The 20,405-nt window shown below is 42.4% G+C and overlaps 1 protein-coding gene across 3 annotated transcripts in view; it reads left to right on the top strand.

The window, feature by feature from the left end:
* The window catches only part of PUDP (pseudouridine 5'-phosphatase), a 511,045-nt gene that overhangs the window by 469,688 nt on the left and 20,952 nt on the right, over positions 1 to 20,405 (top strand). The window contains exon 4 of one of the 3 annotated variants that reach the window (XM_077480824.1): positions 11,517 to 11,575. The exons of the other annotated variants lie outside the window; for them this stretch is intronic. Coding sequence (XP_077336950.1) covers positions 11,517 to 11,575 — 59 coding nt within the window. The remainder of the gene's footprint in view (positions 1 to 11,516; positions 11,576 to 20,405) is intronic. 3 annotated transcript variants of the gene reach the window in all.

The raw sequence follows: 20,405 nt of genomic DNA, 5'->3' as shown, positions 1-20,405 counted from the left end.
AGAAATAGAAATGAGTGTTACAGCCCCGGTACATCCTTGCTATATGCTTTGGCCTTTTACTGCCCTTCATATGCCCCAATTACGGCACATATGCCTAGCTTCCATGTTGTTCACGTTGAATACCTGGAAAAGGTGCAATGACCGCTTTTCCCTATCCTCACCGTGTCCACCGCTTTTAAATATCCTATTTAACCCAGACATCCCAGATAGCCTGTCCTATGATCGTATGCTACCATGGACCCAAGCGGGACTTTTTCAGCTCCGACACTTTGTTAACCCGGCGACACGCCATTTATTGACTTTTCCCACCTTGCAAAAGCAACACCAGATCCCCCAAAGGCTTCTACATTCATACTTACAGATCAGACACTTTTTCTCTATCAGGTCCCCTTCTCTGACTCTGGACAAACCCACAGACTTTGAGATCCTATGTGCTAAGGGTCCTTACGAACCCCGACTGATCTCTACTATTTACACAATATTACATGAAGCCATTCCTATGACGGTGAACACCCACCACTACATGAGGAAATGATCTCAGATTCTACAGCACGATATCTCCCTGGTGGACTGGGGGAACATATGGGAGCACACTTCCAGAATATCTCGATGTGTGACCCACAAGGAAACTGCATACAAAGTTCTAATGCACTGGTTTAGGACTCCAGATATTCTACATGCCCGTAACAGGTTAATTTCAAAGCAATGCTGGAGATGTGGTGGGGAAGTCGGCTCTCACTACCATATTTTTTGGGACTGCCCCCTAGTCCACCAGTTCTGGCTCCAAGTCCAAAATCTGTTAGAAACACTGTCTGACACTCCTATTCCCCTGACGCCCATGCATTATCTGCTAGGCCTCCCTTTCTCTGGTATTTCTAAGGCCTTGCGCAGATTGTTGTCCTTCATCTTATTGGCTGCTAAAAGGGTCATACCCAGGTTATGGTTGTCCACCTCTCCACCAACACTTCCGCAATTGATCACCACTGTAGCTGACATGCGCAGAATGGAACACTTGACGGCCGTAGTGCAGGGTAAGATGCAGAAATTTTCTAAAATTTGGTCAACATGGGATGAGTCTACATATGGCTCTGATGGGATTGCTCCTACTTAGTTAAACCTGGATATATACATGTCCCCGAGAGAAGGTCTGAAATCTATTTTTCCTTAAAGCTCTCTTTGAGGTTAAATAGTCTGTTTACAGTTTCTGTCTCTAACCCCCTTAACCACTTGGGATCCGCGCTATTGCAAAATGACGGCAATAGCGCGGACCCACATTTTCGGGACTACGTCTATTGACGTAGTCCCGGTTACGAGCGGCCTGCGCGCCCCCTGAGGGGCGCGCGCGGCGCGCTCTGTGATCGGCGAGTCCGTGAGACTCGCCTGATCACCGATCCGTGTAAGGGGTCGATCCCGACCCCTTATCACGTGATCAGCTGTCAGCCAATGACAGCTGATCATGTGATAAAACGGAGCCGGTAATCGGCTAGTATTCCTCCTCGCGCTGACAGCGCGAGGAGAAAAAAAAAAAGCCGATCGCCGGCGGCCGTGTTCGGGACATCAGTCCCGATCACGGCCAGCAATTTAAAAGGACACCTGCCCCCTGCCAGTGCCCACCTGCCACCCGCAGTGCCATCCTGAAATAAAGTAAGTGCCCCCCTGTCAGTGCCACCCAGCAGTGCCCATAGTGCCCACAGTGCCACCCAGCAGTGCCCACAGTGCCACCCAGCAGTGCCCACAGTGCCACCCACAGTGCCACCCAGCAGTGCCACCCACAGTGCCACCCAAAATCTGCCTCAGGTGCTGCACCCCAGTGCCGCCCATCAGTGCCCAGCAGTGCCGCCCATCAGTGCCCAGCAGTGCCGCCCATCAGTGCCCAGCAGTGCCACCTATCAGAGCCACCTATCAGTGCCACCTATCAGTGCCCATCAGTCCCATCTATCTGTGGTACCTATCAGTGCCCATCCGTGCCACCCATCCGTGCCACTTATCCGTGCCACCCATCCGTGCCATCTTATCTGTGCCCATCTTTGCCCATCAGTGCCGCCTTATCTGTGCCCATCGGTGCCGCCTTATCTGTGCCTATTAGTGCCGCCTTAACTATGCCTATCAGTGCCCACCAGTGCAGCCTATCAGTGCCCACCAATGCAGCCCATCAGTGCCCACCAATGCAGCCCATCAGTGCCCACCAATGCAGCCTATCAGTGCCGCCTAATCAGCGCACTTCAATGAAGGAGAAAAATGACCCGTTTGCAAAATTTTATAACAAACTATTAAAACATGATTTTTTTTTTTTTTTTTTTTGCATCTTTTTTTGTTTGTTTAGCAAAAAATAAAACTCCGAGCTGTAACTAAATACCACCAAAAGAAAGCTCTATTTGTGGGAAAAAAATGATAAAAAATTCATTTGGGTACAGTGTTGTATGCCCGCGCAATTGTCACTCAAAGTGCATCAGCGCTGAAAGCTGAAAATTGGTCTGGGACTGAGGGGGGTTTAAGTGCCCAGTAAGCAAGTGGTTAAAGATACGGTAGAAGGTCACTTCAATTTCTATTTTTTTTTTTTTAGGGATGCGACTATCTCTCCCCCACTCAAATTACTACTTTAATCACATCGCTATACCTCTATATGTTTCATTACAGGGCATACAACATCTAAAGTATACCTGCAATCTCGATATGTTAATATTAATATTTCATGTATATTTTCTTCTGTATGATGTTGAAAATTTAAAATAAACAATTACAAAAAAAAAAGAAAATGATGAAGCGCTTGAAAAAAGTCCAGCATGAACCCAAAATGTATTGCAGCATGGGGATGACTCTGTATCTCCTTCACAGTCTCAATACCCAGTTAAGAGAAAAAAGAGACTCCTCATAGTGCAGACATCCAAATGTTAGTTTATTGAAAAAATCTAACAGGTTTTGTACTCACAATTCAGCAGGATAATATAGGCATTGTAGGAAACGTCCAGTGTTAACAACCCACAAAATGGCCGCTGTGTCCCACCATGCAAGCCGTGTCACACATCTTCAACTCCTATGCGTTTTGTCATCTATGATGTCATAGATGACAAAATATGTAGGAGGAGTTGGAGACATGTGACACGACTTGCATGGTGGAACAGGGCTGCCATTTTGTGGGTTGGAAATGCTAGTTGCTCTTTTGTATGTTATGATTTGCCATTGGTCTACTTGCTTAGTATCTGTCTTTTTTTTTGCCATTTGCTCTGCACTCATTGTTATGTGCCCTGCTCCAATTTAGTTCCATTCTCCTTTTGTCTGCTTTTTTTTTTTTGAAACTCCGTTTTTTATTAATAACATTTGGCACAGACATATATAATAAGCAGACTGTATACATCTTTGTGGGATATAAACATAACTTGATAAACAATGACAAGCCGTACAACAATAATTGCCCTGTACCTCAGTTATAGCAAAATCATATTCCACTTGCATTTTTTATTTCCACCCTCTCCCCCCACCCTCCCAACAACAACAAACAACCCAACAAAGAACAGATGCACTCATAAGGATACCAATTAGGTGGGTATGAGGTCTAGAACCTCAAATCATCCTGTCAAGGGCCTAGAAATCCCATGGCAGCGCTAATTACCGCACAACAACTCATAGAGGAGCAGAATTACATGTATCTATCCCATCCACCCAGTCTCCCCATATTTTGAGGAATTTCCCTGGCTTACCCCTTGTTTCATACGTTATTTTATATATTGGCAAGTCTTGGTTAATCAAAGCTTTCCATTTGTTCAGGGAGACCGATGATGTGCGCGTCCAATGTAATAGGACCGTCTTCCTAGCATAATAAAGGAGAAAACGCAAAAATTGTTTCTGATGGTTACTAATGCCAACCTCCTCAAAAACTGAGAGGAGGCACCATTTAGGGCTACAAATATTGGGGAGGTCAAAGGTAGTCGCCACAAAGTGGGTCACCTGAGACCAAAATGGTCCTATCCGCTCACAGTCCCACAACATATGTAGTAGGTTACCTTCTTCCCTACCACATTTATGACACAGAGGAGAAGGCAGTTTCCGCATACGGAAAAGGCGTAGAGGAGTATAGTATATCCTATGAAAAATGCGTATCTGAATCATTTTATCTCTGGCGGAAATAGCAGTGCTAAAATAAGTATCTAAAAGTTCCTCCCAATTATCGTGCGACAGGTCAGGTACATCCCTCGTCCATTGTTGTCTCAGGATTTGCAATCTAGAAATTTTAGGCTCATTCAATAATTTGTAATAATTGGAGACCAGTTTAGTATGTTCTGGTTGGGCAAGCGCCCCTTCCAAAGTAGAATTCTGAAAGGTAACAGCCCGGAGCCCAAGTTGAGACTCGGCCGCATGCTGCAACTGTAAATATCTAAACCTCCAGGATTCAGGTATACCCAACTCTTGTCGGAACGCCGGGAAGGTTTTAAATCTACCCTCCTCGTACAATTGGTGGACATATTTCAAACCCCTTTCGGCCCAATTGCCAGCGAAAGGGAGATCTCTAAAATGTGGGAACACCGGATTATTCCATATGGGTTGATTAGGAGAAATCGTGGGGTGGGGTTCAGGCACCAGTGTCTTACATATCTTAAAGATTTTGAGAGAGTTTGCGATCATATCTGTACCCCTCCTCTCAGAAATCGCTCCTCTAAAAATCACATTTGATAGCGTTTCATAGGAGGAGAGCAACGCTGCCTCTGTTGCAGTAGCAGCATTGTTCAACTGTGGAAATAGCCACCAATGAACATATACCAACTGTGATGCATAGTAGTACAATCGCAGATTCGGTATTGCTAGCCCCCCTTTGTGTATAGGTAATTGTAAAGTAGTCAATGCAATCCGTGGATTCTTGGGAGACCATAAAAATGTAGATATCAAAGAGTCAATCTCTTGAAAGATCTTCTTTGGTACGTACACTGGGCAATTCGCCAAGACATACAGCAACTTAGGGAAAAACACCATTTTAAATAAATTAGCCCTCCCCATCAATGTAAGAGGTAAACCCACCCAGTTATTGAGTTTAGCCTTAAGCGAAGCTATACAAGGAAGAAGGTTATCCTGGATGTATGCCGAAATCGGTAGCCTAACCACCACCCCCAAGTATTTAAACGATGTTGTGAATTGAAGCGGACAATGTTGTGGCAAGTGGGCAGGGGACTCTGAGTCTAACGAAAATACAGTGGACTTAGTCCAGTTAATCTTCAGGCCTGAATATACGCCAAAATCAGTGAACAACCTCAGCATTTTGGGAATCGTGTATTTAGGGTTTGACAAGTAGAGCAACATATCATCAGCATATAGCGAGATACGTTCTTCCAAGGAGCCAATCCACATGCCCTGAAGTTCCGGAGAACTCCTCAACAACCTCGCTAGAGGTTCCACTGCCAGGGCATACAACAGGGGTGACAGAGGACAACCCTGTCTGGTGCCCCTGTGGATTCTGAAGGGTCTAGAGATAATCCCATTAAGCCTAAGACGGGCAATAGGTTGATCATACAATATCCTAATCCAGGTGATAACATTCTGTCCAAAACCGAATTTTTCCATAATATATATAAGATACGGCCACTCCACGGAATCAAATGCCTTGTGGGCATCTAAAGATACAATAGCTCGGGGGACAGACAGTTTATTGGGGGGCTTGTAAATTAGTGTATAATCTGCGAATATTACTATAAGTGGACCTACCAGGGATAAAGCCAGTTTGGTCTGGATTAATAAGAGCAGTAATGATGGTATTTAGACGAGTGGCCAAAATCTTAGATAAAATTTTTAAGTCCGTATTAATTAACGAGATGGGTCTGTAGGATTCACAGTATTGTGGGTCTTTATTGGGCTTGGGAATTAATACAATTAGGGCCTCCTTCATAGATGATGGTAGGCAGCCTTGCTCAAAAATAGTCGAGTAAAGCTTTCTTAGTCTAGGGATTAGGACATCTTGATATTCTAAATACCACTCTATAGGGAAGCCATCTGGGCCTGGAGTTTTATGTTTAGCAAAACTTTTAATGGTAAGCAGTATCTCCTCGGTGGAGATAGGTGATTCTAGAGACATCTTTTGTTCTAAGGGTAGTACCGGGAAGTCAATTCTATCCACATATTCATATAATTCCGGGATGGTATAATGGGCTTGTGAGCGGTACAATTCCGTGTAAAATTTGTAAAAAGTTTCTACGATCTCCTCCTGAGTATCCCTGAGAGTGTTTGAGGTATCATAAACACAGGGGATGAAAATAGGGTCCGGGAGCGGAGCGGCCAAAAACGCCAGCAATTTCCCGCTTCTGTCCCCCATCTCAAAAATCCGTTGACGTTGGTATAGATTTTTCTTTTGTGTTTTCGAGAGCAGTGCAAGTTCATACTCCCTACTAACACTTTGCAGAGTTTGATAATGGTGAGGAGAGGGATCTCTAACGTAAGAGTCTTCTGCCCCCTGTAACTGATTGGCCAGAGTTCTCAAACAATCCCCAGTCGCTCTCTTGAAGTCCGATACTCCTTGCATATATACGCCCCCCTAGAGACCGCTTTGAAAGCATCCCAGGTGATTAGGTCGGGGACCTCTTCCCTGTTTTCCTTCCAAAAGTGTGTCACTGCGTCCCTACAAATTGATGCTACCATGGTCTCCTGCAACCAATATGGGCTCATCCTCCACACACGCTCACCCAGGACAATGCCCGCTCTCATAGTCAGTTGTAGAGGTGAGTGATCCGATATAGCCCTGGGTAGATAGGAGATAGCCTCCACCTCTGGCAATGCAGCCCCAGGAAGGAAAAACATGTCCAATCTAGAGAGCGATCTATAGGATGCCGATGCACAAGAGAATTCTCGGGTATCCGGGTGCTTCCATCGCCAGACCTCCTTGAGGTCATAGGACGCAGCCCAGTCACTTAACACCGTAGATGATGGTCTAGTGCAGCGTAGCCTATCCTGATCAGCATTCATGACCTGGTTAAAATCCCCTCCCATAATAAGGTGACCACGCAACATAGGGAGAACCACCGCCATGCAGGCTCCCAATCTTTGTAAATCAAATGGTGGGGGCATGTAAAGGTTTACCAAAGTATATAACACACCCAGGTATTGCAGTATGACCACTACATAGCACCCCTGCGGGTCAGTCCTAACCTCTAGTATCTGGACAGGTAGGGACCGTAATATGAGTATAGATACCCCTCTAGAATAGGTTGAGTAAGTGGCATGGAAAGCATGAGCAACATGCCTCTTTTTCAGGGCCATAACCTTTGAACCCATCAGGTGAGTTTCCTGAAGCATAATTATTTGCGCCTTAGTGCGTTTCAAATAGTCAAAGACCAGTGATCTCTTAATCTTCGAGTTCAGCCCCCTGACATTCCAAGTAAGACAGTTAAAGCTCATTCGTATAACGCAGTAGTCATATGGAGGGGGGAGAGGAGAGAGGGCAGGACATCAAAAGGGTCCCACTCCCCCCCCTCCCCCCGACACATTATAGACAATAAACCTAAAATGAAAAAGTTGAAACTCCCACCAATATTTTCGGTGTCGTTGCGTGCATGCATCAGGTATACCAAGGAAAAAAAACAGGAGCAAACATCTCCAGACTAACCTTCCCCATTCCCCCCTCCCCCCTCCCTGCTCATTACCCCCAACCATAACGAGCTTTAGCCCAAAAAGAAAACCAAAAAGGGAAGAAAAACAGAAAAACTGTTTAGTCCAGGGAGTGACCAGTCGTTGCTCCCAGTGTCAGTTTAGTAAAAAAAGAAAAAAAAACTATGTCAGATCAAAAAAGAGGAAGCTTGTGCCTCCTCCGGCAAAACATATCACAAATAAGGCACCTTATACAGTAGCCAAAGAAAGATATGCGCATCCCAGAGTAATTGTAGACGCCAGGTCCGGGTCCGCCAGCAGGGCAAAATGGCGGTTCAGTGTCAATGCCGGTGCTTTGGGTAGGACAACTGCAAAAAGGAACAAGAACAGAATAAAGTCAACCAGAAAGTACCGTATAGAGTGGTCGTCCTCCGCCATGTGTATAGAATTCCATCATAAACTGTAGGGAAGGCACACAGCGTGACGGTCATGAGAAAACAGGCAGGGACTGGAATGTTACAGCCCATCCAACCAATCCGAGGCTTCATTGGGTGAAAGGAAAAATTGTACCTTGCCGTCATTAACAACTCGTAATTTGGCCGGGTACATCATACTATATGGAAGATTTTTCTCTCTGAGGCGTTTCTTAACGTGGAGGAAGGCCGCTCTTTGCTTTTGAGTAGTAGCAGAAAAATCCGGGAAAATGGAGATCTTTTTTCCGTTGTACTGTATATCTTGTATGTTCCGCGCGGTACGCATAATGCATTCTTTATCCCGAAAATGAAGGATCTTGGCTAAAATGGGTCGCGGAGGGGCTCCAGGGGGCATAGGGCGCATGGGCACCCTATGAGCCCGTTCGATTGCAAACAGAGGTGACAGTGCCTCCCGTCCCAACAGAGTGCTCAGCCATTGCTCCAGGAATTGCTCCGCGTCCTTGCCCTCCGCACCCTCAGGGAATCCCACGAAACGTAAATTATTCCTGCGCATTCGGTCCTCAAGGTCTCCCAATTTAGCAGCATGTTCAGTAATCTCTTGTTGATGTGTGCGGAGAGTAGCAGACATAGGTTGCATATTGTCCTCCACCTCACTGATTCTTTGCTCCGCAGTGGAAATCCTAGAGCGAATCTTTTGCATGTCATGCTTAACAATAGAGAGATCCAGCCTAACCGTTTCAATCTGTGTGGTCAGAGTGGTTTGGCATTGATGGATAGCGTCCATAACATGCTTCAAAGTAAGTTCCTCCTCACCCTCTGCCGTTCTCTCCCCCTCCGACCCCCTGTCCACCTGTGGAGTGGGATACCCCGGATCGCTGTCTCTCTCCCAGGCCTCACCCTCCTCCCAGGGGTCTACGGCCTGCTCTGCTCTCGGGGACGCTGGGGGGGGGGGTATGCTGTCCATGCGGAGAATCCGCAAAATGTTCCCTGATAGTTGTCGGTGGTTTCGGCTTACCCGGAATACCGGAGGGCACATGTGAGTTCGCCGAGGGGCCGGAGTCAGCCTTCGCCTGTGCCTTGCCTTTAGAGGATTTCCCCGTGGCGGAGGACGCGCCGGCGCCATCTTTGGCCTTGCTGCCCGTCAACATGGCCGCCCGGTCCGCGGCGGATTTCTGGCTCGCAGGACCGTTCCGACCCATTCCAGCGGGTGCCCGTGAAGGTAGTGGGCAGTGCGGTGGTGGCTACAAGGTCGGTGTCTAGGTAGGGATACCGGATGCTGTTCAGGATGAATCCTTTTGTCTGCTTTTTAATCTCTGCCTGATGATGTCATCCAAATAGCCCTGCCCCAACCTAACCTTTACAAAAGCATGATTTTTTTCTATTACGTAACAAGTTCTAAAGCTACTTTTCTACTTTATTGCACTGCAACCCTCCCCCCTGCAGTGTAACATATGAAGTCAACACTATTTGTTCACATTCTTCCATATGCCAGGCTTTATTGTCCTTGTCTGCCATAAATCCAGGAAGAGAATCCTAGGGACTTCTGAGCTGTGTCAGACATGTAGAAACCAAAATGAGTTATTCTTAAAGTATTTTTTTAAGGAGAAAACTGACCTATGACCAACACTTTGACAACGTTTTCTGTACTTCTATAACAAAAGACAACTGGGAAATTCAGTCATTCAAGCTAGGATAACGAATCGATTTTAAAATAGAGCTCTAGCTATTGTCATAAGATTGACAAATATTCATTGTCAATACTCAAGGTTAATTAACGTACTCATGCCCAGGTAATTCAGTGTTGTTCTGCTGTGATCCATTAATCTACCAATGCATTTGATTCCTACAGTGCCATCTTTTTTCTTTACACCATTGGGGTCCAGGTGTCTCTTATGGGTTTCTGCATCTGGGTTACTTGATGATGGGCTGCCAGATAGGCCCTCCTCAAGCTGCTGTATGAATGCCAATGCCCCCAGGGATACCTAACATAGATATAACAGGAAAATGCTGGAGTAAGAATAAATGGCGCAAGGGGGTGAAGAGCATCAGAAAAGGTACCATAAACATAAAAAAAGTGTTGACTTTATATGTTACACTGCAGGGGGGGAGGAGGTTGCAGTGCAGTAAAGCAGCAAAGTAGCTTTAGGGCTTACATAATAGAAAAAAAAAAAACATACTTTTGTAAGGGTTGGATTGGGGCGTGGCTATATGGATGACATCCTCACGCAGAGATTCCAGATTCAGTATTTATTATAGCTGGCTGGGGCTGATTACCATCACTTTGCCTATGGTTGATGCTTACACATGGTGCATTGTATGTACAGGTTTATGTAAGTGGTGTGAATAAAGTATTTTAAAAAGTGGGCTCTTTGCTTTTTCTGAATGCTGCATTGTGGGGGAAAGGAGCAGGAGTGACATATCCAGTCAAACACACACAATTTAATTTTAAGGAGACTGGTGCTGTAATGTGTTGAAGGTGTGCTGGTGCTGTAAACCACTGGATATACAGGAATCCATTTAAAAAGGACCAGTGTTAGCATCCACTAAAGATGGATGGTAAAATGGTACTAGCAACCAGGTGACTAATATTCTTAGTATAAAAAAAAAAAAACCTCAGCACTGGTAGATCCTGCATATATCTCCATACATGTTTTCTTTAAGGACCCCTCAAGAGATAGGTGCTATGGTAATGCACAGTACAGTGCTTGCACCTCAATGCACTGTAATGAGCATTGCACCCACACTGATGTGCTCTACAGCCCATATATAGTGTGGTGTGCTGTATTACAAAAAATCTACTTTGCAGTTCAAAATGTCATCAATATTCTGGGGATGCAGTACAACTGTATTATCATATGTACAAAGCCGAACATAGTTTTTATAGTTGATTTGGCAACCTATGTTTTCATGTAGCTTTTAATATGACATGTAATACGAGGATTAAGAGCATAAATGTGTCTTTGCAAGCTTTACAGCCCAAGCAGAGAACGGTATAACAGCATACTCTCCCTAAGGTTTAGAATGACATGCTAGTCAAAAGAGTAAAATGAATAATTTCAGCAAACATAAAAACAATTGTAAACCTACTGCCATTAGGGAATGTTATTTAACACTAAGCAGAATAGCTGGTATTTATAATGCAACACTGTCTCTGCAGCACAAAACAGTGTCCATTGGGGTACAAAGCAGCAGTATGTACAGCTAGTAACAGTAATCCTAAATAAAATAAACACATGTAGCCCATGCTTCTTAGCCTTTCTCCAATAAAAGGTGTAAACATTTAGCTGTAACATCATAATTACCGTAATCTATTTTTAAAGTGGCTTGTTACTGATCGTAAAAAAGGGAAAGCAGTCATGCACACCGTGAAACCCCATATCTTACTGATATACTAGCCATGTAACAACAATGCGTGAAAACAGGTTAACGTCTTGTTGTGAGTGTAAAAGAGGTAACATTCTCTGGAATAAATCCTAATGGATCCTCAAACCACTGTGATTTTTTTTCTTCTCGCAACAGAATGTACTGTATGTATTAACAAAAGGACAGCTTATTTCCCATGGCTATACATACAAAAGGTAGCTATGAACAGGAACACATAATCCAAAAATGCTTATAGATGTTTTCATGTGTTGTTATCCTCAATCATAAAGGTGATGATGCCATAATGTCAATAAAAAAGAGGCAATTGCAGTTGTGATGGGCAGAGGCTATGAAGGATGGGACACTGTAATAAGTGGAGACTGTAAAGGCATTCATGTAAAAACTATGGCCCTTTCATTCCATTGTTCACAATGGTACCTCACTTGTGTGTCTCAGTTGTTACATGTACAGTACGTGGTACCCTATGCCGTGTTTTTTATGGGGTGTGATGAGGGGGCTTTAATTTGTTTTTATTATTTTTAACAATTCTTTTAATTTTTTTTTTTCTTGTGAGTCCCGATCTGATAGCTTGTGCATGTGACGGGTCCCCAAGTGTTTCCCCTAGCCTCCAATGCAAGGCAGATTGTGTTTAAATAGCTGCATCCTCAATACACTAGCCTATGTGGCGTGGTGTCTCCAAAAGTGACATATTACACATCGCTTTCAGGGTTCATTAGTTGCAGGAGGGATCAAGCTTGGGGAAACTTGTGTTCCCCAAGTTTCTCCTGCTTTAACAAAGAGAAGCACTTCCCCTGGTTCCGGGCTCCCAGGCAGGGGGTGAAACTTTGAAAGCTTCGTAGAAGTAATCGGTTGGCTCTAGAGCCACCCAATCACTTTTATAAAAAAAAAACCTTTTCCAGCTCTTACAGCTGGGATCAAGCTCATAGCTGCTGTAGCAGCTGTAAATGTCACCACTTGTTTACCATGATATTTACAAATGTACCTTGGCAGAAAAGTGGTTAATTACCACTGTTTTCTATTTTTACTATGTGAAGGTAAAAATAATGAGCATTTTGAAAAAAAAAAATTCTCCTTATGTTCTGTTCTAAAACATTTTCAAAGCCCTAGAATGCCAGGACAGGAACAACCTGATGTGTGTGTAAATGCGCTAGACTCATAGAAGTTGGATCTGATGGATCTTCCATGGAGTATTTTTTTTCTTCAAAGGAGCAGATCCATGGCTAGGTGCCTTTAGTGTTGTCAGGAGACATTAGTCTTCATCAAGCCTTAACACAGGTCTCCTAGTGCCTTCTGTCATGATTTTATAACATCAATTGCTCTAGCTCTAAAGAAGGCTTTTTTCTCTCCTGAAACACGTTGGTTGTATTTGATGCTGTTAACCGTTAAATGTTTTAAGAAGTCCCTCCAGTGAGTGGAGCCTTTGCTAGAATTATTTGAAAAATGAAGAAAGCTAATGAAATGTTATTTTTTTTATTTTTTGGCAGGTTATTTCTCACATACAGTATGGGCATACTTAGAGTTACACCTCAAAACACATTTTTCTAATCCTGGTGCTGGCTGGTTGGTGATCAGGAGTTGGGCACTGATTGTGGCTGACACTGGTACCTGATGACACTGTTAAGCTAAGTTCACACATGTGGCCAAGGGGCAGAAAAAAAAGACAGTTGATCTGCATTGTTACTGACGTCCGCTGACAAGTTGGCATTGCAGCTGGACAGTGCTGTACACATTGCTGCAGACATGATGCTTTACAGCACAACATACATTATACAGCATGTAGTGCCACCTCCCGAACGTGATCATTGGGATGAATGGGGCCATGCTAAAACCATGTGTCATATGCTTGGCACGCAGATGCAGTGTGGGAGTTTCCCCTTAGGGTAAAAAAAAACAGGCATTTGGGAGGCAGCAGTATTAACTTTTGAACGCCATGGAAATTGGTTCACAAATTACTTTCAGTGGGCTGTCACACCTGTGAATAGGTTCTTACTGCTGCTGGCTGGTGAGCAGGATACTGATTATGGCTTACAATGGTGCTTGGTAATACATGTACTGGTGTGGCTGGTGATTAGGGCACTGATTATGGCTGACACTGGTACTATATGAAACCGGTACTTGTGCTGGCTGGAGATCAGGACACTGATTATGGCTTGTACTGGTGCTAGGTGACAAGTTTACTGGTGTGGCTGGGGATCAGAACACTGGTACTGAATTATATAGGTGAATGATGTCATTGGTACTTGTGCTGCTGGTGATCAAGGTTTCCCTTTCCTCTCATAACCAATTAGTACATGAGAGAAAACCAAGAACCAGCTGCAAGACACGGCTGTTGTTTACATTTTGGTGATTCTGTGATTTGCCAAAGTGGTCATGTGTTACTAAGCCACTTTCAGAATGTGCTGTACCTTTTTTTGTGATATGATGTGTCCAATGGTGGGCATTCCTTGGGGGTATGCAAGCATAAAACAAGCTCCCGCCCTCAGGAGCATGCCATACCACCATTTTTCCCAATCTACAAGATGCTAAGCCATCTAGGCCATTAATGGAGAATGTTTGTAAACCTCCAAGATAATGACATCTTGAAGAGAATGTAATTGAAATAAGTAATTCTAATGAACAAGTTTGATCTTTTAATGAATTCAGGTGTGAGTTTAATCCTAAAAATAAATCACTGAATATTGGCTACCTGTTCTCCATAACAATATTCCGTGAAATATTGCTGATCAGAAGAAGAGGACATTGACCTTCATTAATATACAATTAGGAATATACTTCAGAAATATAAGACTATAACTGTTGATTTTCTTGATAAAGGTGTATGTCTACAAAGATCAGTGTGAGGAATTATTGTATAAATCCTGAAACAGATGATAATCCTGGATTATAGCTGAGAAACTAAAGACATCTTTTGCTCTTGATAACACCTATGTTCATGGTTTTACAGTAGAAAATACAGCACAAGAGTGGATTTTGTGGGAGAAATTACAAAGAAAACTAGTGTTGATTTTTGAAAAAAACACTACATGCTGAGCCTGGAACCCAACTGTAATCCTTAGTTTAGGGTTTATAATGGTGTGGCAGTGTATGAAATCTATTATCCGAACAGTCCTTTACAAAATACTATATACAGGATATGGGTAAATAGTTGATAGTGGGTATACAGTATTTATGTAATTTCAATTTCAGAGGTTCTCAAATGCCAAATTTAACCATATAATGATTTTGCTTCATATACTACACATGCAATGTTATGCTGTATATCACCAAGGTAGTGGAGTCTGTGTGTCCAGACAAATGTAAGGCCTAAAAAGAGTGTAAGGAACATCACACAAGGGATGGTGGACTCCCAGGTTGTGGCCCTTGGGTTTACTGAGAATGGCAACAGCTAACAGGAGGAGGAAATGGAGTATGGTACAAAATTGGCAGGCAAGGGCAGGGTCAAGGAGGCAAAAGGCCAGGGCAGCTGGATAACCAGGATCATGGAGACATGGGCAATTGTTAGTGCAGACAGATAAAAAAGATTGCCAAGAAACAGGCAGAGGTCCTAAATGGATATCAGCAATGAAACAGAGGTTACTGCAAACAGATAGGTTACTTGCTCACTTAACTCCCAAGTGCTCTGAGCATGTTTAAATAACTTTCTGGAACATGAACTCAGAGGAGTGTCCAGCTGCCCTTCAAGCTGGGAACCAGCAGAGGGAGAGCGAGAATATCTAAACTTACAGGCCGGAAAAGACCTAATTCTCCTTCTGGGGATTTAAAAAGCTGTTGCACAGATGTGCAGGAATACATTATGGGATCTTATGCCCCATACACATGGTCGGACATTCCAACCACAAAATCCGTCAGATTTTTTCTGACGGATTTTGGCCGACATTTGTCTTGCATACACACGGTCGCACAAAGTTGTCGGAAAATCCGATCGTTCGGAACGAGGTGACGTACAAAACGTACGATGGGACTACGTAGAGGCCAGTAGCCAATAGCTTTCGTCTTTCGTGGCACTTTGTGCGTCGGAAATCTAGAAAATTTTAGATCCAGCTCTCAAACTTTTTCCGTTGGAAATTCCAACAGAAAAAGTCCAATAGAGCCCACACACGATCGGAATTTCCGATAACATAATCCAATCAGACTTTTTCCATTGGAATTTTCGACCGTGTGTATGGGGCATAAGAATAAAACAGCAGAGTGATCCTGCAGAGACTGCTCTCCAGCATGAACAGCTGTGGACAGTGACACAAGATGGTTTTGGAGACACTGTAAACTGTCATATAGTATCCATAATTCTAGAAAAAAAATGCCAGTGCACACATTTTACCCTCTCTGTGATAAAAGGTCTAAGCTCTTAGCTATAACATCATAATTACTGTGAGCTATTTTTATTGTATCTTTCTGTTGAAGGTAAAAGAGCAATCATGCATACAGCTCAGCCACATACGTTGTGGATATAGCGTTTATGTAATAGTGAATAAAAACAGCAACTTTCTGTAGTGGGTGTACAAAGTGATATGATCTGAAATAAATCCTAATATATTCTAATAGATCCTCAAAAGTCTATGACTTCAAGTGATCTTCCACATATATGTTAATGCAAAGATGAAATAATTGCACTACTAGAACATTCAAAGGCAAATTTATATATGTATGTGAATTAGGACACTGAACAAATGAAGGCAAATGTTTAAATAAATGGTGCTTTTGCAGTTTTATGTGATGCTGTTTTCTGCATAGCTTAACACCCTTGTCTTTTTATGTGATGCTGTTTTTGGATAGTGTTGCATAGGTTAAAATCCTTGTGACTTTATGTTTTGCTGGGGGTGTCGTATTATAGATTTCTCTTCACATTTTCTCTTAGAAATGCAACAGGAAGTGAGAGGAGTTTTGATCTTTATCAGCTGTAATTAGAGCAAGTATCTCCACAGGAAGATTTCCCCTTTCTCTTGTTTTCATGACCACTCAAAGATTTGCCATCACTTCCTGTACAGAAGACAATGGGCCAGTGGTGATTTTGCATTTCCCCATTAGTAGGGATACAGACAGCAATATCAACCTAACAAATGACATAAGCCTTCTTCTTTTTATACAAAAATAAATGTAAAATGTCTTTTGGACTTGTATAGACTTTATTTTAATAAGGAAATGGCACTTTTATTATGTGAGTTTAGGGGTTTGTGGAGGCAGATTTTTAGTTTATTAACTTCTTTTGGTTGGTTGAACTTGATGGATATGTCTTTTTTTCAACTTGACTATGTAACTATGCTAACCCTGGAGAGTATTTTCTCTACATAATCATTTTGGATATTGTGCTATACCATACCGTTTTTAACTTTGCAGTATAAAAGTTGGAAAATAAATCTTTTTGGATGCTGGAACCATCCTTTTGTGACTCTAACTTCTCATGGCGCTCCTTATAAGCAGTCTAATGTGAGAAAATAATGAATAGAGAATTGTACTGTATACATATCTAAAATGATAAAAATCCGGGGCACCTGGGATGCCTTTAAAGTGAGCCCCTGTGAATATCAATAGCCTAAAGGATAAAGTTCATGTTTTGGAACATGTTGCATGTTTTACCTATATTTAGGGTACTGCTTATCCCCCAAATCTTCCCCTCATTGTGTCAGTGGGTGGGGTATCTTCTCCCCTTACCCACTGTCACATTTTAAAAGCTGCAGGGCTCCGCTCACACAGCCTTGTCATTCATTCACCGTCTCCCATTTATTAATGTACACCAAGTACCGTTAGTCACCATGGCAGACAGCTTGTAGTTCTGAATGAACTGTGAGGACAGTGAGTACCCCTGTAGTTCATTCACAGCTTTCAAACAGATAGACTGTATGGGGGTACAGGCTAAAAGCTGCAGGGCTTTTCTGCAGAAGCCTGACACTGCACTCCTGTGCCACTGGTCACAGGTGCAATGCTTTCCAGGCTACCGCAGAAAAGGTATTACATTCACATTTTTCTTTCTACAAAAATATGTGCATTTGTTTTTCTAAAAAAGGTGAACGTATACGTTAAGCTGACACTTACATTAAACAGTAGATAGCTGCCTTTACCTAGGTGAGTAGGCCAGTGCCTCTAAATACTAATGTTTCCTGGTCACTGGTTGTGGTAAACCCACTTCCACGTTCATCCCTTTGTTGTTTGTCAGAGAGATTGCAAATAATAGTGATGCATTAAGAAGCTGGTAATTGTTAGAATCCTATCACCCTCAGTTCTTAAAAGTACTTTTCTATCTACAAGATACTGGAACAAGCACCTCTAAGTATTTGCTATCTGATTTGCCAGCCTAAACAAATTAAAGGGTGACCACTGGTTTGATAATATTTTCTTTTGCATTTGAAATGATATTGGGAACCCCATTGAGGGTAACTTTGTTTTTTTTTTTTTTGGCTTATTTTGGCTTTTCTTTCATTTTAAATAAAAGTGGGCCACCAAGCCCTAAAGCTGTATTCTTGGAGTGTACTAAACTCACTAGGGTGCACTGCACTTAAAGTGGATGTAAACCTGAAAACATTATTATTATTATTTTTCTACGTCACAATAGTAGAGTATAAGATTTCCTATCATTTAAGCCCAGTCTTGCCACAAAGAGTTATTCCAGAGCAATCCTCTTTTATTGTTCAGTAAGATAAATCTTGACAAAGAGAGAAAAACTTTGTCAAATCCTCCCCCTTGCTGTGAGTGGCAGGTGATTTACATATCTCGTGCACTAGCCTAAGAGACATGCATTATTTTTTTATTCCCTCCCACTCCTTTCTTCTGCTGCTCTGCAAGGATTGGCTGTTCCACACCTCAGCATGATTTGGCATGCTGAAGTTATGTGGGGAATTTTCTGGGTTTTGACTGGATTTTAGTGATCATAGCAGAAGTTCAGTGTAAGAAATACACAGGAGAAAATGCATGTTGATAAGGGGAGTGTAGAGGTGGGTGGGGAGTCTACTGACATCACGACTCCACCCACTGAGCCCTGGAAAACAGACCCACCCACAAGATCTGCAGTTTTTCGGGTCTCATACCAGACAGAGGGGAGACATTTGACAGATAAGTGTGCATGCAGGAGGCATGTATATCCTTCTAGATAACCAATATTGCAGTAGTTTAGAAAGGATGAGAGTGGGTTTACATCCACTTTAAGCTAAAGAAAACAGAATTATCACAATATTTATATATACATCCTAAAATGAAAGGCATGTCAGGATACAAATCTAAAATGAATCATCAGTGCTACTTTTCAGAGGACTTCCATTGCTGTGACTTATATAGAATATATAGTATGTGCAGAAATGTAATATATCTGAATTTCTTGTGTATGTTTGTGATTCTGTATGAAGCAGGGGGTTGCAATCAGTCACTAGCAGGGTGTGCTAGAGAGGCATAATGCTTTTGTTATCAAAGCAATATTGAAATAAAAAGAAAAAGAAAAGGCTGACAGGCAGGGCTTTCATAACACAAGGGGCCCTAGTGGTGCCCAGGAGTGTTTAAAAAATACAGACACAAACTTTGCATGACATGACAAATTAGGAAGAGATTAAAGTGCAGTCTCATGTTTGAAACCATCTATATCCATATTTTGGGGCCATCCTTGTTTTCTTTTCTATATTGCCTTGTGCATTTCCTGTTTATTCACTAAAGTCACTGATGCCCATTCTTTTTATACTCTGAGAAAAGAACCACACCTGAGATTGAATGAACATTGAACCCTATTGCCATGTAAGAGGTCTTAGAACCTCTTACATGGCATCTGGCCATCTGAAGGTCAATATTTATTTAAAAAATAGTAGCATTATAAAGTGTACCCATTACATTATGTGTTTTTTCATATGTCTAATTATTGAAACCAAACCTAATTTTCTCTAACACAAACCAGGGGCCAGATTATAGGGAAACAGCACTTGAGATTGAATTGAGATTGACAAGCCAGATCATAACAAACATATGAATCATTGGCAGAATGGATTTTAGGAAATTCACTCATCACTAATATTGAATTCAAGCAGATCTTGGCCCAAAAGCAGAAGTTTCCGCTTTAAATCCTCCTCCCTCTCTTTTGCCACATTTAGCAGGTCATTTTTTTGGGGGTGGAGCAGGAACCTAGTTTTAGCATGTACCCACTCCAACTTCTTCTTGGATCGGTCACCTCTCCCCCTCCCTCCCACAGTCTTCTGGGACATGTAACAGGTCTCAGAAGACTTCAGGATCAATCAAAAAGCGCAGCTGGCTGCCCACGGTGATGGGAACCTGAAGGCTATTGAAGAACTAGCCTGGGTAATGATGGCACTGGATCCCTATTAAATGCCATTATTAAATGTCTTTTAATCTTTAAGTTATAGTAAATTGTATTAAGTTAACATTCTCTTAGGGTTGGGATAGGCAGCCTCAGCACTTCAGCTGTGGTGAAACTACAAGTCCCATCATGTCTCTGTCTCTAGGAGTCATTCCTGTGATTGTCAGGGTCTTGTAATGTCTCATGAGACTTGTAGTTTCACCACAGCTGGAGGGCTGAGGTTGCCTACCCCGTCTTAGGGTATATTTGGAAGAGAAAAAAAAAATTCAAGAGCAGATTGACACAATGAAATTTTATCTTGCTGTGTGAATTTTCAGAACAAAATCAAATATGTTTTATATTCTGTGAATGAATGAATGAATGAATGAACTGTAGGCTTGTAAGTACAATTTATTTATACTCCTTCTCTCTTTTGTTTACATGCACAGAATATCCAAGGCTTGTATCATTGTTCCACTCACATAAAAGGACCACACAGTGTAGTGCTCTCTAAAATATTTCTTGCACGAATTGCCTGCATGGCATCATTGTATTAACCTTTCCATGCAAGAATGGTTTTGCACTGCATCTCCTTGTTAAGCATTATGTACAAAAGTGTGCATGCAGAGCATTGATTTTTTTTTTACTGTGTACATCCACCACTCCTCAGTTTGCTCTGTATATTTGTTCTTGGCTATTTTCTTAGTGAATCCATGTAACACTTTAAATGTTTGAAACAGTATTTGATTAAGCCCAAA

The sequence above is a fragment of the Lithobates pipiens genome, unplaced genomic scaffold, assembly GCF_037356315.1.
Source record: "Lithobates pipiens isolate NorthernLeopardFrog02 unplaced genomic scaffold, aLitPip1_a1.2 Scaffold_16, whole genome shotgun sequence".
In the NCBI taxonomy this organism is placed as follows: domain Eukaryota; kingdom Metazoa; phylum Chordata; class Amphibia; order Anura; family Ranidae; genus Lithobates; species Lithobates pipiens.
The sequence above is the reverse complement of the archived record's forward strand: the minus strand, read 5'-3'. Positions and strand labels throughout refer to the sequence as shown.